The sequence below is a fragment of the Podospora anserina genome, chromosome 5, assembly GCF_000226545.1.
Source record: "Podospora anserina S mat+ genomic DNA chromosome 5, supercontig 1".
In the NCBI taxonomy this organism is placed as follows: domain Eukaryota; kingdom Fungi; phylum Ascomycota; class Sordariomycetes; order Sordariales; family Podosporaceae; genus Podospora; species Podospora anserina.
Window position 1 is genome coordinate 921,368 of NW_001914837.1, and position 18,068 is coordinate 939,435.

The following is an 18,068-nucleotide window of genomic DNA, read 5'->3' on the forward strand; positions in this document are numbered from 1 at the left end:
CACCGTATCACCCTGATCAGAAGGCCAAAATAGGCCTGCACGCGTGTAAGACACCAAAAGTAAAAGAATAAAGAGTTGATGACCTGTCTAAGGTAAAATGCGAGCAAATGGCTACTTTTATACATGACCTCTAAACCCCCTGAGAGTCTCTCCTGAACCACACTGCCACCCATGGACCCACTGGCCACTGCCCAGACCCCAGACCAGTACTTGGCTTTTCCCATTCAGCATCAACAACTCCCTAGACCCAAAATGACCCTCCCACCACCTCTCGGACGCCTCCGTCTCGCCTCCCCAGAGAACATCCTCCGCCTAGGAGTTGTCTGCACCTCCGGCTTCCGCTACTCGGAGCACTTCATCTGGGAACGCACAGCCCACGACCGGCATCCCCGAAGCACAGTCACCTTTTTCAGACATGAAGTCGCCGAGTTCATCAAAAACCCCGAGTTCATCGCTCTCGTTGCTGTCGATGCCTACGACCCTGATGAATCCTCCAAACCCGAAGCAATCAAACCCGTTGATAACGGTTGGACACCGCCGCCAGCCGGGATACCCGTGGTAGTTGGCTTGGGGATTTGGAGACTGCAGCCTGGCTCCTCCAGAGTTGGAAGTATCAGAATGAAACGGGTAGGTATGCTCCTCGTAGGGACCAAGACTTCGCTGTTCTAATTGAAGTGGAATAGGCCCGTACCCGGAGTTACCGGACCATAACTTTAAGGGCCTTAACCAAAAGCGCTCCAAGGCGTTCGAGGATGCCGCTATCGAGGTAGGTAAGCGGTACGCACTTGTACCTCTACACCCTAAAATAAAACAATATCCAATAGTCTAGTACAAATACTTCGACAGCCTTTCAAATATAAAGCGTATGATGGTTCAGCTAACCTATTAGGGACGTAATTATAGTTTCACGATTGCAAAGTGGAGTGTTAAGCTTACGGATATTAATAATGATAACTAAAGAATATTAATTATAACGTGCATGATAAGCGAGCGCCGCAGATAAGCGAGCGCCGCACTTTTCGCCGCGACCTAACCCTCCACCTTTAACATTCCATTTCTGAACTAAAAACCATGTCTTTTACCTCTAACGAAGCTAAAGTAATTTTAGCCGCTAAAGCTATAAAAAACAATAAAAACCTAAATAAACGAGCCGCAGCGAAGATCTATAAAGTTAACGATAGAACTATTTGCGTTAATTTATTAGTATATTTATACGACGTAATACTTTAATTAATTCGTATAAATTTATAAATTTAAAAGAAAAAACGATTATTTAATATATAATTAAATTATTTATACGCGTATTTTATTTCCGGCTTTGGTATATAAAAAATATAGTTAATCGATTATTACGTACACGTAACGCGCTTCCTATTAATATATAATAAGCGTATAATTTCGTTAAACGTTAGTTAGAACTTCGCACGTATTTTACGTATAAATATAATTATTAAAGGGCTAAATATAAAAATATAAAAGTTATTAATAAATAATTTATTTTTATACGGAATATTAAAGTTAAATATAATATTATAAATAATAATATTTATAATTTTAATAAAATTAAATTTAATAATAAATATTATTATAATTGTTATAATTATTATAATTATTATAATTATTATAATTATTATAATTATTATAATTATTATAATTATTATAATTATTATAATTTTTAATAACCGTAATAAAATTAAATAAATTTAATTTAATAATCGTAAGTAAATTATAATTATTTAAAATATAAATATTTTAAATTAAATTATTTTAATATTTATTATTTTAATTAAATAATATTATTTTATTAATTAATATTAAAAGTATAGCCTTTCGGTTATTTAATATATTATAATAATTAATAATAATTAAATTATTAATAAAGAAAGTATAAATTAAATTTAGTATTTCGATTTTTATACGATATTTCGTACGAAAAGTAAATATTAATTATTAATCTTTAATAATTATAAAAATTATTATTCCGAAAAATTCGAAATTTATTATTAAAAATATAATATTATTATATTATATATACTTCTATAATTTTTTTATATATTTTAATTATTAAATATTAATTATTTTATATTATTAAAGAAAGGATATAATTATTAAATTAAATAATTAATATAAATAAATATTATATATATTAGTAAATTAAAGTTTTTTTATATATTTAAAAAAATATTTTTTATTGTAATTATAAAAAGAAATATTTAAAAAGATTTTACTAAAATTAATTTTATATTATATAATTTAAAAAGAGTAATATTTAAATTAAATATATATATTTAGACTTTAATATCCTTAACCTTAAATTTAATTACGGTATTACTTTAAGTCTTTTAAACGTTATATAACCCTCGAAAAGTTACTTTATAATTAACGTTTATTAAAATTCGAATTTCTAATTATTAAAATAACTTTTAAACTTTAATATTAACCCCTATAAATTAATTTATTAAGGAAGCAATAAATATAATATATAAGATAACTCTTTTCTATATAAAAATCTTTCCGTTACGTAAAACTAATAAGAAACTTAATAAAAAACGGAGAACTAAAAAAATATATACATAGCTTAAAAAGTTATTTATTATATAAGAGGTATAGAATCTACTAGATCAAAAGGCTATAGGTGAGCAGGTAGCCTAGGAAATACAATAAAGTGGTGGTGGTGTAGGGAGGTCTCGTACGAAGATTCGGTGCTGTAGCGTGTGCGGTAAGTCTAGCCATAATACACGTACATGCTAGGAGGCTGCAGAATCATCTGATTTATCTATTTCTAGTTCAGTTATCGTTATTTCCTAGTATTATGGTTATGTAATTGAGGATAGCTGTGGTAGGGTAGTAGAAAGTGCGGCGCTCGCTTGTCTGCGGCGCTCGCTTATCATGCACGTTATTCGGTACAAATAAATTATTGATTTCTTTGCAAAAGGGTAACAATTGGAATTTAAATGGGGTTATTTCGTGATAGCCCTAGGAGGTAGATGATTTAATTGGGTTTGGGAAGATGCGAGTTGATTAACCTTCTGCAAGGTATATTGTTATCGGTATCTGAACGTTTAAAAAATTTCTCTCCCGGCAATTATATATTAGACCGTTGGTTATTCGTCTTTATGTAACCCCGACATCCACGTACAGTGGCAGATGTCTTCACTGCCGGACCATGGTCCGGCATAATGTAGGTAATACAATAATCCTTAGGTTGCTGATCGAGGCGTAGTTCCTTATCTTGGTGAGCGTGCTTCTCTGTATCAAGATCAAGCTCAGGCAAAGTACAACGAGTACACCGGGTGTGGCGACGACGACAGAGACCCAAAGTTCAACCTTGTATCGTAGCTATCTACGTGACACCAGTAGCCCATTGTATTATCATTTCCTCCGTAACCACCTCGGAAGCCTCATCCCTATCCCTCACCATCTCCTCCACCCCCAACCCCGAAACCTGACTCCTCTCCCCCATCCTCACCCCCATCCCCTGCATCAACCTCGCATATCCCATCGTTTTCCCCTTTCACTCCCCCTTTCCCAACCTGCCCGCCACAAAGTCAGCATACACCACCGCATCAAACGCCGCCTGGGCAGTACTAGCAACCGTATGCGGCCTAAACCCCGCCAGCGCATCCCCAATCAACACAACCCTCCCATCCAAAAACTCATTCCTCGGATTAATCACATCCGCCGCCTTCTGCACAAACGGTCTGTCTGCCTCGCAGACAATCTCCGCAAACTGCGTGTGGCAAGCTATCCCTCGCAATCTCCATCTGTCTCTCCCGCGCAACAGTGTCTGTCATGCCCGGCAGCGTAATCCGATGCCGTCGACCGTTGGAATCCGTCATCATCCCATCCAGCTCCGCCGAGCCCTCCGGGACGTTCCCCTGGTTTCACCGTCCCGTTCTTGCCGGGGATGAGATACGCCAATATTTGAATCCCATCCGCGCGGAAAAATGTTAACCTTTCTGCAAAGGTCGCCAGGGTCGAGGGTGTGACGTCTTGTTCGGGGACCCTGGCGCGGAGGGCGAGGAGATTCCATCGAAGTTGGCGCGCATGAGGAAGTAATTTAGGTCCCAGGAGCTCATGTCGTGGCTAGCCGTAACGGTGTGGATGATGTAGCCATCGCGGTCGAGGTATTGGCGGCAGGTGGAGATGTCTTTGCGTTGACAGCGGTGGTACCTGTTGAAAAACTCAAGGGCGTGACCGCCAGCAACGATGCCGGCTCTTTGGTCATGGAGGAGGGGAGTGGGGTGGTGTTCGAGGATTGTAGAGTTGTGGCCCAGGATCTTGAGAGCGATGCCTGTCGCCAGGCCGCCTAGAGATCCGCCAACCTGTTGCTGCGTTAGCAATGTGCCTCTGGTCAGGTGCTGAATGATGGGGCTTGAAGCCTTACGATGACGAAATGCAACCTGTCGGGTTTCTGTGCTCCTGTTATCGTGTCGGTTATCGTGGCCATTGCTTACTCTCCAAAACTGCACAAGTTATGCTTTCCTTTGTGAATGGTCAAATACAGGGAGCGTATGGAATGCCTATCCATGACAGCATCCACTGAGAGCCCCCCACTTATTCATCCTGCCCCAGACTTGTGCTACCTTACCTACCCTAATCTCAACTGCCGGCTTACGACCTTTGTACCGTGTTCGGATAAAAAGTGTTGCTCCGGCTTACTCAAACCATGATCATTGTTCTCTTCTCTGTATGACTTCAAGTCTTGACCTCCCTCGTCCCACAGTTTAACGTGGTGCCCCCTCAGCAGGCTGAGCATTGATGTTTTCGCCAAGTACCCTTGCCGTGATGGCATCGCCTGATCTCTACAGAGTGGCTGAATGCTAGACTGTCACGAATCAATAAAGGCTCTCGTTCCGCGGACAAAATGCCTTGGCCCTTCGTGTCGTTTGGGAAGCATCGAACCAGGCGGTGGTTGCAATGGCTTCAAAAACATCGTATTGCCTTGTCAAAGAAAGTGTGACGTTGGTTGGTCGGCGAATCTTTCGGCGGGATGCGTGTGACAGGCACCGAAGGCAGGTAGGGCTGAGGTTCAGCTCAGCTCACTCTTGGTGTCGACAGCTTATTTGGGCAAGCAGTGCTCACGGTTTGGCAATGCCACGCTGGTGTCTGCCGCGAATATTGCAGCGAACATGCAGTCGACAATTATGTGAATGCAAGCCCTCGCTTGTCAAGCAAGCCATTGACAGAGGTGTTCTGGTGGTAGAGCCTTGAAGAATTGAGATATAAGTAATGTAGAGATCCTCGCCATGAGTCTGAAACAGCTACCAATATTCTAACATCTCACAAGATTGCCAGTGCATGAGAATACTTTCAGTGGTGACCAGCATGGCAAACTTAAAGACAATTGTGGCTCTTGCCGTCGTGTCACTTGCTGGCATCAGCGCAGCTGCCGGATGTGCTGCTGACAAGTAAGTTCAAAGCATGACCCGCTTGGTAGCTACCCAGGCTGACACTGAAAACAGTTGCTACCGGGCTCTCTTTCCTTGCCCGTCTCCCTCGGCCTTGTCTGTCGCTTCCGCCTTCTGCGCAACCATCACAGCCTCGGGCACGACTGCCACCAACTATCCTACTCGGGCCACCAACGCCTGCGGGACGACGGCTGATCGGTACATCTCGGCCTGTCAGTGTGGCCCGACATGCTCCTACTCAACCCTTGCCACGGCGACTTCCTTATCGTCCACCACAAATGCCCCGGCCTGTGAGCCGCCTTCCACATCGACCACTTTCACGTCAACCACCTCCACAGCGCCACCTGCCTGCGAGTCAACCCCCGTCAACGGCAACCTCCTATACGGAGACTTTGAGTGCGATTTCACCCCCTGGAACCCCCTTGTATTCGCCCCCTTTGCCAGCGTCTATGGGTACTCAGTCACCACACCTGGCTTCACCAAAGTCAATTCATTCCAGACCGAATTCCTCGGCACTCCCAACTGTCCCACAACTTGTACATATTTGCGTCTCACATCCCCGGTCTTCCCAGTCACTCCGGGTGTCAAATACAAGTACACCTTTGCCACATGGTTCGATGGGATATCCAGAGGGTTTGTGGGCACAAAGATCAATGACCGCGCCGGTAGGACTGTCAGCGCTCTTGATTACCCAGTCACAAATTGGCGATTCCATCAGGTTCCTTTCCAAGCCAACGCAACAGAGAATGAAGCTTCTGTTTTCTTTGAGTGGCTCAATGTCGAGTCTAGACTTGACAGCGTCACCTTTGCCCCCCTGAGCGCTTACTGTGGGAACACATCCCCTGTCGGCTTGCTTCGGGATGGAGAGTTTGAGTGCGGGTTGGGCGCCTGGACGCAGCAGAAGCCTGACCCTCAAGCCACTGCTGGTGTGGTCAACTTGGGTTCTGACAGCTTATACACCAACAGCTTTCCCATGGGTGACTACGCTTGGAGAGTGGTGTCACCTGGTGTTCCCAATCCTGCCAACCAGGAGTTGCATGTCAGTGCGAGGATCATCAGCGGGAGCATGGCAGTGACACCGGGGAAGAAATACTTGGTTTATTTTACGTCTTTTTTCAGCAACCGGACTGTTGGGTCTGTTGGGGTTATGATCAACAACTCGCCGATTTATACGAGAAACCCCAATGATGCTGCGCAGGGAACTCCGGCGGTGTTTTCTCCGAATCATATCATTTGGACTAACATGGCTGGGCTGACAAGTGCGAATGTCAAGATTGAGGCGTTGGTGTTTGGGGCTGGGACGATTGCGATTGATAGTGTTATGTTTGTTGAGTTGAATGATGGTGTTGTGTAATTGGTGCCTAGGGGCAAATTCAGGATACTAGAGGGATGGGACATTGGGTAGGGCTACTTGTGATTGCATCAGCTCTTTCAGTAGTTTATGCTTGGGTATCTAGTCTATATCAATTACTCGTTCTACCATGAAGCGACTTATTGTCCCGCGGTTATCGATCCTACCCTGTGGCACCAGCTTCCTGACACAGAGGAGCACAACAGAGGCAGGTGCTAAGACCTCCCAATTCCAACGCTGTGGAGTCGACGTTGCCACCACAGGCAGCGGGCAACACAGTCTTCGAGCGGGTGGATCATGGACAGTCAACCGGTAAGTCTTGCTGGCACTTGCCATACGTCAAGCACGAAACAGATGTCTGTTTCGACAACACAGGAGCTTCCCGTCGCTCTGAGGAGTTTTAAGGACTCAACTTCGTCAACCCAAACTCTCCCCCAAACCTCAACTTTCGTCTCACCACCACGCCACTCATATCTCTACTCTTTCGCACCGTCGTCTATCAATTTCATAGCACTGTTACTGGCTCTCATTCTTTATTACTTTCGGTACCCCCGACGATACACTTATCCAATCCCACGATGCCTTCACAGACACTCGCTTTGCTGGCTGGTGCCATGACGCTGGCCACCGTCGGTGCTCAGCTTCCAACATCGCCCATCTTGCCCATTCCATTTCCCCAACCACCATATCACGACTACAGTCCCGCCACTGTTCCAACCGAATATGTCTGTGGAAACCAATTCATGACGAATATCGCAACCCCAACTCCACCGCCAAACCGACCGGAAGGGGAGCCAAAGAAGTCCAAGAAGCCCGAGACAGAGGAGGATGACAACTACGAACTCAAAGCTGTCAACACACACCGAACACGCCCCTTCGCCGCTCCCACGGGAAGGTTCAAGTCCCTACAGTACCCCTACACTTCAGTAGGGCGTCACATGCATGTTCTCGAACGAACGCACGCCGACTGCACATCCCAGACCTCTGAACTCACTGTTTTGGCTGCCCAACAGCCCATCTTCCCACCCGAGCTGCAAGATCTCGCCAAGAAGCACAAGGTTTGGTTCAGTGCCTGCGGTCCGACTTTTGAGAACGCTGTTGATTCATCGTTTGATCCCCAAGCTTTTACCCCTGCTTTCGAGGCCTGGTCGGATGCCCTCGCCACCAATCTGAGGAGATTGATGAACGCCTGCCACAGCTCACAAGAGACGGTTGACATCATCAATCGGGACCGGTGCCTTCGCGACCTGCTTGCTCAGCAGGCGCCCGTCATTCCCCTTGGCCCCATTGCGGAAGATCAGGCTACATTCACGACCATGTTCACCCTTGACATTCCTGTCCCAAGTTCTTGCCCGGATCCCGTCACGATCACCAAGATGTCGACGATGTCGGTCACGGCTACTGTCACTGTGGAGGAGAACAAGACCGTGGTGATAGATAAGACGGGCGAAGGTGTTCAGGGGGTTGCCGTGTCGCTGGGTGCATTGCTCACTGGCGTGTTGGCTGGGGCATTCATCTTTGCTCTCTGAGGTGGTGCTGGGGTGGTAGAGTCCGGCATCAACATTGCGCAAAATCACGAGATGAGGCAGGGAAATGGGAGAACATGAGGTGTGGTGGCTTTGTAATACCTGTATTGTGGCATTCCTAATGAACAGTAATTCGTTTCTCTCGCGATACGGTGTCATCCTCGTGGTCATGATCGAGGTGGGTGATATCTATTGTGCTTCCATGTCGATCCTGGTAGCCAATACCATGAGATGTTCGTTTTGTTCAGTTTGGTTTGTTGATCTCGACTTGGTGGAACCGGGGTGAGGTTTGACTTTGACTTTTGCAGGGAACGTGGTGAGGCATGGTGCGGGGCGGGGGGTTGCTGGAGGGACGCGATGGTGAAGAGGAGTTACGTGACTGGAAGTGGAATACTGGTGTGTTTAGCTGGGCGTGTTTTGAAGGGGAGGGGTGACGTCCGTGGGCGGGATGACGCTGGTTAATGGTCTTGAGCTGGTGCATGACAAACATGTGTGACGACGTACAACACGATGTTGGGGATAATTCCTTGTATTATGAATTCCCTGGTTGCTGTGTCTGTATGATGGATGTTGACATATCTGCTGACATACTGATGTTGTAACCGAAAGTTCACGGGCTCAGGGGGACCGGTCAACAGTGTCGTCGTGCCAAGTCCGCAATTGTGTCTTGGCCGCGGCCACCCCAGCGCTGAACTCAGCAATCGCCACAAACAAAGAAAGCAAGTCGGTGGTGTTCCGAGGTGGTACCTGTTGTAGATAAAGACCATCGTCGATCGAGACAGATGATAAGTGCTATCTTCGAAAGTGCAGCCATCCAAAAAATAGGATGCCAACCCCTCCAAGGTTGTATAGTGTAGCGGTTATCACTCCGGATTCTGATTCCGGCAACCCCGGTTCGAGTCCGGGTACGACCTCATTCTTTGAAGTCTTTTCACTCTTTTTTTTTCTTTTTTCCTGCACTGTCCCAAACTACTTTGGCGCCTGTTCTCAACCCATAACGTTGTTCTCCGATCCAATTAAACTCCTTGTTTCTGATCTATTTTGGGCCTGCTAGCTGCCAGCTGCCAGTTCCACATCCAGAAAAGTTGCACAAACGGGTATGATTCATTATGATTCATTATTTGAAAGGATAGTGGACCTTTGCTAGCAGCTACACAGCCTCATGCTCTTTCAGCCAGCAATCTCTCCACGACACTCATCCCCAGACTCTCAATCGACGGCGCCCCCATAATCTCCAGAACCGTCACCTCAGTTCCCAGCCGCTGCCGACACCAGTTGCGCAACTCGATAGCCATCAGAGAATCGATGCCCAACGATACCGGGCTTGCCGTGACATCCAGGCTCTCGACCGGCTTCATCATGAAGGTCAGAAGCGTTGTGCCAATGTGCCGCGAAATGATGGCGCTGGCAGACGGCTCAGCAAATATCTGAGCATTGTCGCTCGCAGCAGCAAATAATTCGTCGAGATCAGTGCAGCCATCCTGCTTCTCCAGCATTGCGCTTGGCATACTGCCCGCTGTGCCGGCCTTTTGCTTCTCATGGCTTCGCAACACACCGAATCTAGGGTCTCGACCCCACAGCGAGACGGCACGATTCTGGGCCGAAGCTCGCGACTCATCGACCCTCAGCCCAATAGCCAGCTGACTCTTGTTGACAAAGGATTCAGCGGTTGCGGACCTCTTCGGAGCAGGGGGGCCTGATGTCTTGATTGCAAGCTCTAGAGCATCAAGAACCTTTTGCTCGCCCAGGATATGCGCACCCTTGGACTGGAACAGCTCTTTGATGGCCTTGTTCTGGCTCACGTAGCCGACATCGCCCACAATGCCAACATCCATGACCGACGCGCAGAGACCGAGATGATGGCGATACTGAACAAACGAATCTAGGAACGTGTTGGCAGCAGCGTAGTTGGCCTGCCCCCGGTTGCCCCAGACACCAGAGGAAGACCCAAAGAGAACGAAAAAATCGAGGCTTTCGTCCGAAAAGGCCTTGTGCAGGTTCCATGTCCCTTCAACCTTGGGGCCCATGACTGCCTCCCAGTCGTTGTGTGTCATTTGGGGGAATGCGGCATCCCTCAGAACCATGGCCAGCTGAACCACACCAGCAACAGGGGGCCGTGCCTCGGATGCGACCCGGCGGACATCTTGCAAGCTTGTTACACTACCCTTGATGACCTTGACGGCGCAGCCCATGGCGGCAAGCTCCTTGGTAAGTTGGGAAGCTTCTGGAGCATCTTGGCCGCTTCGAGACAAGAAAACCAGATGCCTTGCGCCGCTCTCTGCCATCCAGATGGCTACCTGTCGACCCAGGCCACCCAGCCCACCGACAAGAAGATACGATGCATCTGCACGAAGGGAAAACCCGCTCCGGACAGTGGCTGTAGCCGGGAGAAGTAAAGGGTCCCCAGGCATACGCACCACCAGCTTGCCGGTATGCTGTCCTGTCTGCATGAACCGCAACCCGTCTTCCAGCTGGGACCAATCGTAGCAAGTCATCGGGAGGATAGGATGAATCTTTCCTGCTTTGTAAAACGCCATGGCCCGTTCCAGCAAACTGTGATGAATGTCAGCGGGCTTGCAATACGAGCTTCAAACCGGGAACGAGATGTATTGTACCTTTTGGCCATTTCTGGTCTCTTGACGTACATGGGCGCAAGGTCCACGCCGAAGAAGGAGCGGTTCTCCTGAAACATGTCCATGGCCAACTTACCGTGGCCGATGAAATCTCTCTTGCCAATCTCGACCATGCTGCCAAACTCGGCAACGCATTTCCACTGGTGCTTTGTTAGCCTTGGAGCCGGGTGTATGTGCACGGGTACTGACCGAAGCATGGAGGAGATCCCCCGACAGAGAGTTGAGAACAACATCAACGCCCTGCCCCTTTGTTTCACGATAGACGCCGGCCACAAAGCTAGAGTCTCGAGAGTGGAAAATGCGCTGTCTCGGGATGTCAAAGGTATCAACAAGGTACTGGACCTTTTCTTCGCTACCGACTGTTGCATAAATCTCCGCTCCTACCATGCGAGCAACATGGATCGCTGCGATACCAATCCCGCCACAGGCGGAGTGGATGAGAACGGACTGTTGAAGGACTTAGCACCTTTGAGCGATCAAACAGAGCTTGGACCGACTTACCTGACCGGCTTTCAGCCTTGCCAGATCCAACAAACCATGGATAACCGTGCAGTACACGCTCGGAATTGTCGCTGCTTCTTCGAATGACATCTCGTCTGGTATCTTGGCCACAATTCTTGCCTTTACCCTGGTGGCATAGCTGTTGAACGCGCCCACAGCCACTCTGTCTCCCACTTTGGGGCCATTGGAAGCAGCACCGGGTCCGACAGCGCTGACGACACCGGCGCACTCCAACCCCAGCCCTGTCCCCTCGACCTTTTGTCCGTCAATCACCCCCATAGCGGTAAGGATGTCCTTGAAGTTCATCCCTGCCGCTCTTGTGTCGACAATAACCTCATCACCAACCAGCGTGGATGCGCCGAACTCTGAGTTGGGGACATTTACCCATTCGAGGCCTTTCAGCGAGCCCCGTTTCGTTACTTTGAGCTTCTTAGCCACTCCGGCGGATGCCGAGTCAGCTTCGAGAGCCAAGCTGTCCTCCACAGAAAAGCGATGGAAACGAGGGACATAAACGGTGTTTCTGACCAGGGCATACTCGTAGTCGGGCCCGGAATCGTCGTCGCCTTGGTCTCCACCGGAGGCGATTTGCTGTTGAAACTGGCAGAGAACTTTGCAGATTGTATTCATCTGTTCGTCAGAAGCCAAAAAGTCCAGGTTTTCGAGCTCAAGGGTGGCAAAGTCGACGAGAAGCTCATTGCGAATAGTGCGAGCGAGACCAAGAATACGTGAGTACTGGGGCTCTGTGCAGTTGACTTGGGACGATTTAGTCAACCAGAGCATTCCAAAGCCGCTTGAGCTGCCGAGGTTCGTGGTAAATGCCTGGAGCTGGGAGAAGGCGGTTGGAGATAAACCATCGAGGAAGGGCTTGTTTGTTTCGAGATCGAGAATGGAGATTATGTCGCTCTTTGGAGTGTCATGGAGCCCAATGATTTCCACTTCAAAATTGCGGTTCTGGAGGGCCTTGACCACGGCGTTGGCAACGGGGCTTTCTGGCTGCGCTGACAGGACGGAGATGCCTCGGCGGTCCACGGGAGGAGGAGGAGCACCCGATGCGACCCAGGTAATGTTGAGCTCGTAGAACGCGTCCTCTTCATTGAGCATAACCGGGTGAGCATGCTCAAACCCAGCTTTGGACATTTCATCAATCCATCTTTGATAGCCAACGTATGGTTCGTCGGGACGACCATCTGCCTCTCCCAGCCACCAACCCGAAAGCGGGCCCATGGTGTAGTTGAACCACTTTGTCGTTGGGGAAAGCTCTTGCAAAAGCATCTGCCCATCAGGCTTCAGTAGCTTCCTCACGTTGACAAGCGTCTCGTGCAGGCTGGGCGTGGCGTGCAAGACGTTGGTGGCAATGACGAGATCATATGAGCCAAGTTTAAATCCCTGACTTGCTGGGTCAATACTGATATCAAGGGGCATAAACTCCATGGCTTTGACTTTGTCGAATCTTTCCTTGGCCGCAGGGAAAAAGCCAGCAGAGATGTCGGTGAAGGTGTAGGACGAGAAGGAATCCAGCGAACCCAAGACTACCTCGGTCGTTGCTCCAGTGCCGGCCCCGACTTCGAGAATCTTTAGGTTCGGCTTGCTGTGGCTCAGCAGTCTTAAGAATTGGCTGTAATTCTTGTTGTCAATGAAGTTGTACAAGTCGGTCAACACATCTCCCTCTCGAAGAACCTCGAGCGCTTCAATGTCGCCGCGGAAAATCTCCTCGATTGCATCAAAGATCCTGTGAACAGCCGTGCCAATGATGGATGCCTCTGTGTTCTGAATCTCCCTGGCTGTTTGGGAAATAAGAGTCACTCGCTCCGTCGAGGATAGCTGGAGGAGTTCGTCAACATTATCGACGAGGGCATATCCCCGAGTCTTGGCCTGTTCCACTTGGGCGTGCAACCAAGCATGAAATTTCCTGAGGTGCTCATGGGTGACTGTATGGATGACGCCCTCCAGGCGCTTACAAGCCTCGATGGAGCAGCATAGCGTCAACTTTTGCAACAAGGGAAATGTTTCTCGCTCCACCAGGGTCCGGACGTCGACCAAGTCTCTCAGGTCTTGAAAGGCCACATGGGGCTTCCATACGAGGTGCGCGCCAGCATGAGGATCAACTTCAGAAGCAGGCTCTTCTTCCCCCACAGGGGACAGTTTGATGTCTCTGATGACCAGCACAATATCCTCATTGTTTCGACCAACGCCCATGCATGTGCCATCGACGCCTCCTCTGACTGTGTAGTCAGCCCCAGCCTCCACAGTCATCTCATTATTGGCACCCAAAGTCCCGATGTAGACATCACCAAGGAACGTGGGGACGATCGACCGCTTGTGCATGGCTCGTGTCTGTCCACGGCAAGCCGCTGCCATGAACAACTGGAGACAGCAGTCAATGGTCGTCGGGTGAAGCTGATAGACAGAGTCGTTCTCATCGATTCGGTTGACGATGTGAGCCACAGCCTTGTTCTTGGCAGGATGAGCAGAAAGCCTCTCGATGCCCTGAAACCGAGGACCGTAGTTGAGCCCGACATTGCGCCACGTCTGGTACCACGGTCCTGCCGCAATCTTTCTCGGCAGGTCGCTGGTTGCGGGCACCTCGACGCCGTCAAGGTGTCGTCCACCTCTGACCTGACCAGAGCAGTGCTTGGTCCACGCCCCTCCGTTGCACGACGAGATTGTAAACTCGTACCACGCCGAGTTCAGGCTCGTTGTCAGACGGTGGGGACGCAGCGTTAAAACGGTCTCGTTGTGCCCCGAGTCTCGGCATATCATGGCGTGGCCGATGGATAACTCTCGGAGAGTGTAATCAGTGCAGCCCGTGACCTGTCGAACGGCTTCACCTGCCATGGCAATGTAGCCTGCCGCAGGAAAAACGATATCGGGCCCGACCATGTGATCTCTGATCCAGGGGACATCGGCGAGGCGCAAAATGTTTCGCCATGCAGGCTCAGCATCACCACACTCGGCAATATGAGACCCCAAGAGGTCGTGACGGGGAAACTTGGGAAATCTCCTCATGTGGGACAGGCGGCTTTCGTACCAGTAGTGACCCTCATAATGCCAGGGATGGTTGGGGAGGTTGGTCAAGACTTTGCCACGGGGGTTGATGTCTTGAAATGCAAGCTTGAAGCCTCTTGTGAATAGCTCGCCGGCAAACGTGAGCATGTTGATAGTCCCATCTTGGCCTCTGACCAAAGTAGGGAGGTATTCGACCTTGTTTGGCTGAAAGGTCTGCATGATCTGTCTGAGAGGACCAGCAAGCGCCGAATGAGGTCCAATTTCGGCAATAATGCTCTCGGGAAAACGAGCAAGGACAGTTTGAACAGCCGTGTTGAAGAGCACTGGTGATTCCAGATTGCTTCTCCAGTACGAAGCATCCAGAGATCCTCCCTGGTCAAGGATTTTGTTGGTGACGGTTGAGAAGAACGGCACCGAGGGCGACTTGCTTGAAACAAAAGGACGAAGCATTGTTTCGTATATCTCGCCAACGCTCTTCATGTGATCTAGAGTTCTGTCAGCTTATTTTCTTTGATGGAATCACATGGACAAGCTTACGGGAGTGGTACGCCATCTCCACCACCAGCTTTCTTACAAACACATCAGGGGCTTCCTCTTTGATCTCGGCAATGACTTGGTCGATCTTGTCCGCGTCGCCGGACAATGTCACGCTGGTTGGACTATTTTCGCAGGCAACCACCACGCCAGGGACGAGAAACAGGTCCACCCCGTCTTTGCCCAATCCAACAGCGGCCATGGCTCCTTTCTGGCCGGTCTGCTGTCCCATGACAAAACCTCGCAGATACGCAGCAACGATGGCCTCTTGCATGTCTAAGGCGGAGGCAGCATATGCCGCAGCAATCTCTCCGCTCGAATGACCGACGACACCTGCCGGGACGACTCCAAACTTTCTCAGCAGGTTGACAATGATGATCTGAACGGCTGTGCAGAGAGGCTGCGAGAACTCTGCCTTGTTGACATTGCTTGTCTCTTTGGGGCGTAAAATTTCGTCTCTCAGAGTCCATGCCGGCGGACATGGCAAGCCTGACAACACCTTGTCCATGATATCGAGGTCGTCCGAGGCAGAGGGAAAACTGGAAATCAATGTTGATCCCATACTGGCCCACTGGCTGCCTTGGCCATTGAATGCGAAAACGACACCCGAAGGGGTACTGGCCGCCTTTTGGGGCGCGGCAAACACAGTGGGTGCGCTTTCAACTGCCACCGCGTATGAACGGAAATCGAGATGTTCCCGCCGCTCTCCAAGGGTATAAGCCAAGTCTCCCACAGAGTCAGCATGTTTGTCAATATAGTCGACAATGTCTCGGGCTCCCTTGAGGACGGAGTCAGGAAGGCTACCCGTGACAACCAGGAGTCTGGGCGCCGACTTGGGACTGGTCAAAACCATGGGAACCGAAAAGGAGTCTGCCGAGTCCAGGATGACATCTTGCGGATAAAGTTAGCTGTCTGTCGCGGCCACCAAATGAGCACACACTTACGGGCATTAGCGCCGCCTATTCCAAAGCTGCTGACGCTGATACGCTCGTGGCGGTCTCGGGGCCAAGGGGTCGGTTCCACCGGCACTCGGAGGCCCTTTTGGAACGGAACTGCAACAATTCCGGTTAGATAAATGTCGGAAAACTGCATGGCATAGATCTTACTCTTTGGGTTCGGCTTGTCAAACTTGATATTGGGAGGAATGACTTTGTGCTCAAGCGCCAGAACACTCTTGATGACGCCAGTTAGGCCAGAAGCACCCTCGGCGTGGCCCAGGTTCGGCTTGACAGAGCCGATGTATACACCCTTTTCGTAAAAGACGTTGGCAATGGCGGTTGTCTCGATGGGGTCTCCAGTCTTTGTGCCTGTGCCATGTGCCTCAACCATGGCCGTCCGGGTGAAGTCGCTGATACCCGCTTTGTTGTAACAGTCTCGTATCAATGCCTCGTGGCTTTTGGAACTGGGCTGCGCAATGCCTTGCGTCTTGCCGTCGAAGTTGGTTGCTGTTCCCTTGATGATGGCACGGATGGGGTTGCCATCCCTGATGGCCTCGTCGAGGCGCTTGAGGTAGATCATGTTGACAGCCTCGCCTCGGGCATAGCCGTCAGCGTCAGCGTCAAAGGTCCGACATGAGCCATTTGGGCTGAGAACTCCCTGTTCAGCAAGAGCATGAGTCACTATGAACTGTTAGCTTCTGTTCTTCTTGGGTAGGTGTTGAGGAACTTACTGTTCATGTTCATGATCAAGTTGGAACCTCCGACAATGGCACTGGAGATGTCCTCGTTCTGTATTGCCTTGGTGGCCAGATCAAGGCAAATCAGCGAGCTTGAGCAAGCAGTCTTGACGATGAAGCTTGGCCCCTTGAAGTCGTACTCATACGAGATTCTGTTGGCCAACAAGAAGTCTTCTGTTCCAGTGATCCGGTAGGGTCCGGCCTCCTGGGTATCTCTGGATTGCATCTCAAACCAATCTTGTCCAAAGGTTCCCACATAGCAACCAATCCGTTTGCCTCTCCAGTCCGCTTCGCCTGCATTCTCAAGGCATTCCCTGGTGATTTCCAGGAGCAACAGCTGTTGAGGATCCAGCTTTTCGACTTCGTTCCTCGTCATGGACAACAACGAAGCGTCAAACTGGGTAAGGTCGCGGTCCAGAAAGTAACCATGAGTTGTGTTGACCGTTCCACTCTTGCCGGTGGAAGAGAGGAAACTATCCACATCGTAGCGTGAGGTTGGAATGCGACTACGAGCGTCACGCTTGTTAACCAGCAGATCCCAGAACTGCTCGGAGGATGTGATACCTCCAGGCAGGCGCATAGCCATGCCGCAGATTGCCACTGGAACTGAGGGATTGTTGCTTGCACGCTTGGAGTCTGATATGGCAGCAGCAAGAGCATCCGCCGTCATGATTGAAGTAGGGATATCATCATAGGCTGTTGTGACCGAGCCTGCATCCGAGCCGGAGCCGGGTGTCTTGCTGATGATCTCCTTGACGCCAATCTCAGCGGAGAGAAGATACTTGGGGCCGGTCAGAGCCGGAGGTGCTTGGTTGAGATGCATGATGGCGTTGAGATAGGAGAGAGGCACGATGACTACCTAGGCAGACCTAGGGCTTTGAGTCTACGACGAAGCTAGAGCGGTCTCTATATAGTGGTGCGAAGACATTTCCTCACATCCTGTGCCTGAAAATGAGATACTTCGACCCTACAAGCCTCTTTGAAGCCGGTGTGTAAGGTACCTAGTTCGGGCACCTGCCCTGGAGAACGAGCAACAATCTGTGAGCCTGTAGGAACCGGACTTGCAGCCCAAAACAGGCAGCTCCTCCGCATACCGAGCTGTCTCGACTGCCGGAAGGTGAGGAGGAGCCGTGATCCACCGCCAGGTTCCTATTCCCACTCGCACTCGGGAAGGAACAGGCGCAGCAAAGCGAGCCATTCCGGAAATGTGTCAACCTTGCCGTAGGATAACGGCGGGTACACTTCCTAGATACTACCCGAACTGCCAGTCCACGAACAGTGATTCCATGATACTATCAACTTGAATGGACACTAGGAAAGTCTTGGTAGGGCTCAGCAATCGTCGGGTAGAGAAGGCTGATATCTACGCCTCTCTTCACACGACTGATGCATCCGGTGGTGCGTGAAGGGCGGGTCGTTGGCCTCTCGATA

At 49.7% G+C, this 18,068-nt stretch overlaps 5 protein-coding genes across 5 annotated transcripts, besides 1 other annotated feature; 3 read left to right on the forward strand and 2 right to left on the reverse strand.

The window, feature by feature from the left end:
• Positions 1–171: 171 nt before the first annotated feature.
• PODANS_5_408 (uncharacterized protein) lies at positions 172–958 on the forward strand (the record flags this gene model as incomplete). The annotated part of the gene is made up of 3 exons (XM_001904269.1): positions 172–631; positions 684–766; positions 890–958. The coding sequence occupies 3 exons, from the start codon at positions 172–174 to the stop codon at positions 956–958; spliced, it is 612 nt and encodes a 203-aa protein (XP_001904304.1).
• Positions 959–3,950: 2,992 nt separating this feature from the next.
• Positions 3,951–4,450, reverse strand: PODANS_5_404 (uncharacterized protein; the record flags this gene model as incomplete). The annotated part of the gene is made up of 2 exons (XM_001904270.1): positions 3,951–4,325; positions 4,388–4,450. 2 exons carry the CDS (start codon positions 4,448–4,450, stop codon positions 3,951–3,953), a joined length of 438 nt encoding a protein of 145 aa, XP_001904305.1.
• Positions 4,451–5,424: 974 nt separating this feature from the next.
• Positions 5,425–6,765, forward strand: PODANS_5_400 (uncharacterized protein; the record flags this gene model as incomplete). The annotated part of the gene is made up of 1 exon (XM_001904271.1): positions 5,425–6,765. One exon carries the CDS (start codon positions 5,425–5,427, stop codon positions 6,763–6,765), a length of 1,341 nt encoding a protein of 446 aa, XP_001904306.1.
• A 575-nt stretch (positions 6,766–7,340) lies between these two features.
• Positions 7,341–8,291, forward strand: PODANS_5_390 (uncharacterized protein; the record flags this gene model as incomplete). Its single annotated transcript, XM_001904272.1, has 1 exon — positions 7,341–8,291. One exon carries the CDS (start codon positions 7,341–7,343, stop codon positions 8,289–8,291), a length of 951 nt encoding a protein of 316 aa, XP_001904307.1.
• Positions 8,292–9,130: 839 nt separating this feature from the next.
• Positions 9,131–9,202, forward strand: a tRNA (tRNA-Gln).
• Positions 9,203–9,448: 246 nt separating this feature from the next.
• PODANS_5_380 (uncharacterized protein) lies at positions 9,449–17,460 on the reverse strand (the record flags this gene model as incomplete). The annotated part of the gene is made up of 7 exons (XM_001904273.1): positions 9,449–10,841; positions 10,904–11,061; positions 11,111–11,368; positions 11,423–14,913; positions 14,966–15,688; positions 15,907–16,581; positions 16,632–17,460. 7 exons carry the CDS (start codon positions 17,458–17,460, stop codon positions 9,449–9,451), a joined length of 7,527 nt encoding a protein of 2,508 aa, XP_001904308.1.
• Positions 17,461–18,068: the final 608 nt, after the last annotated feature.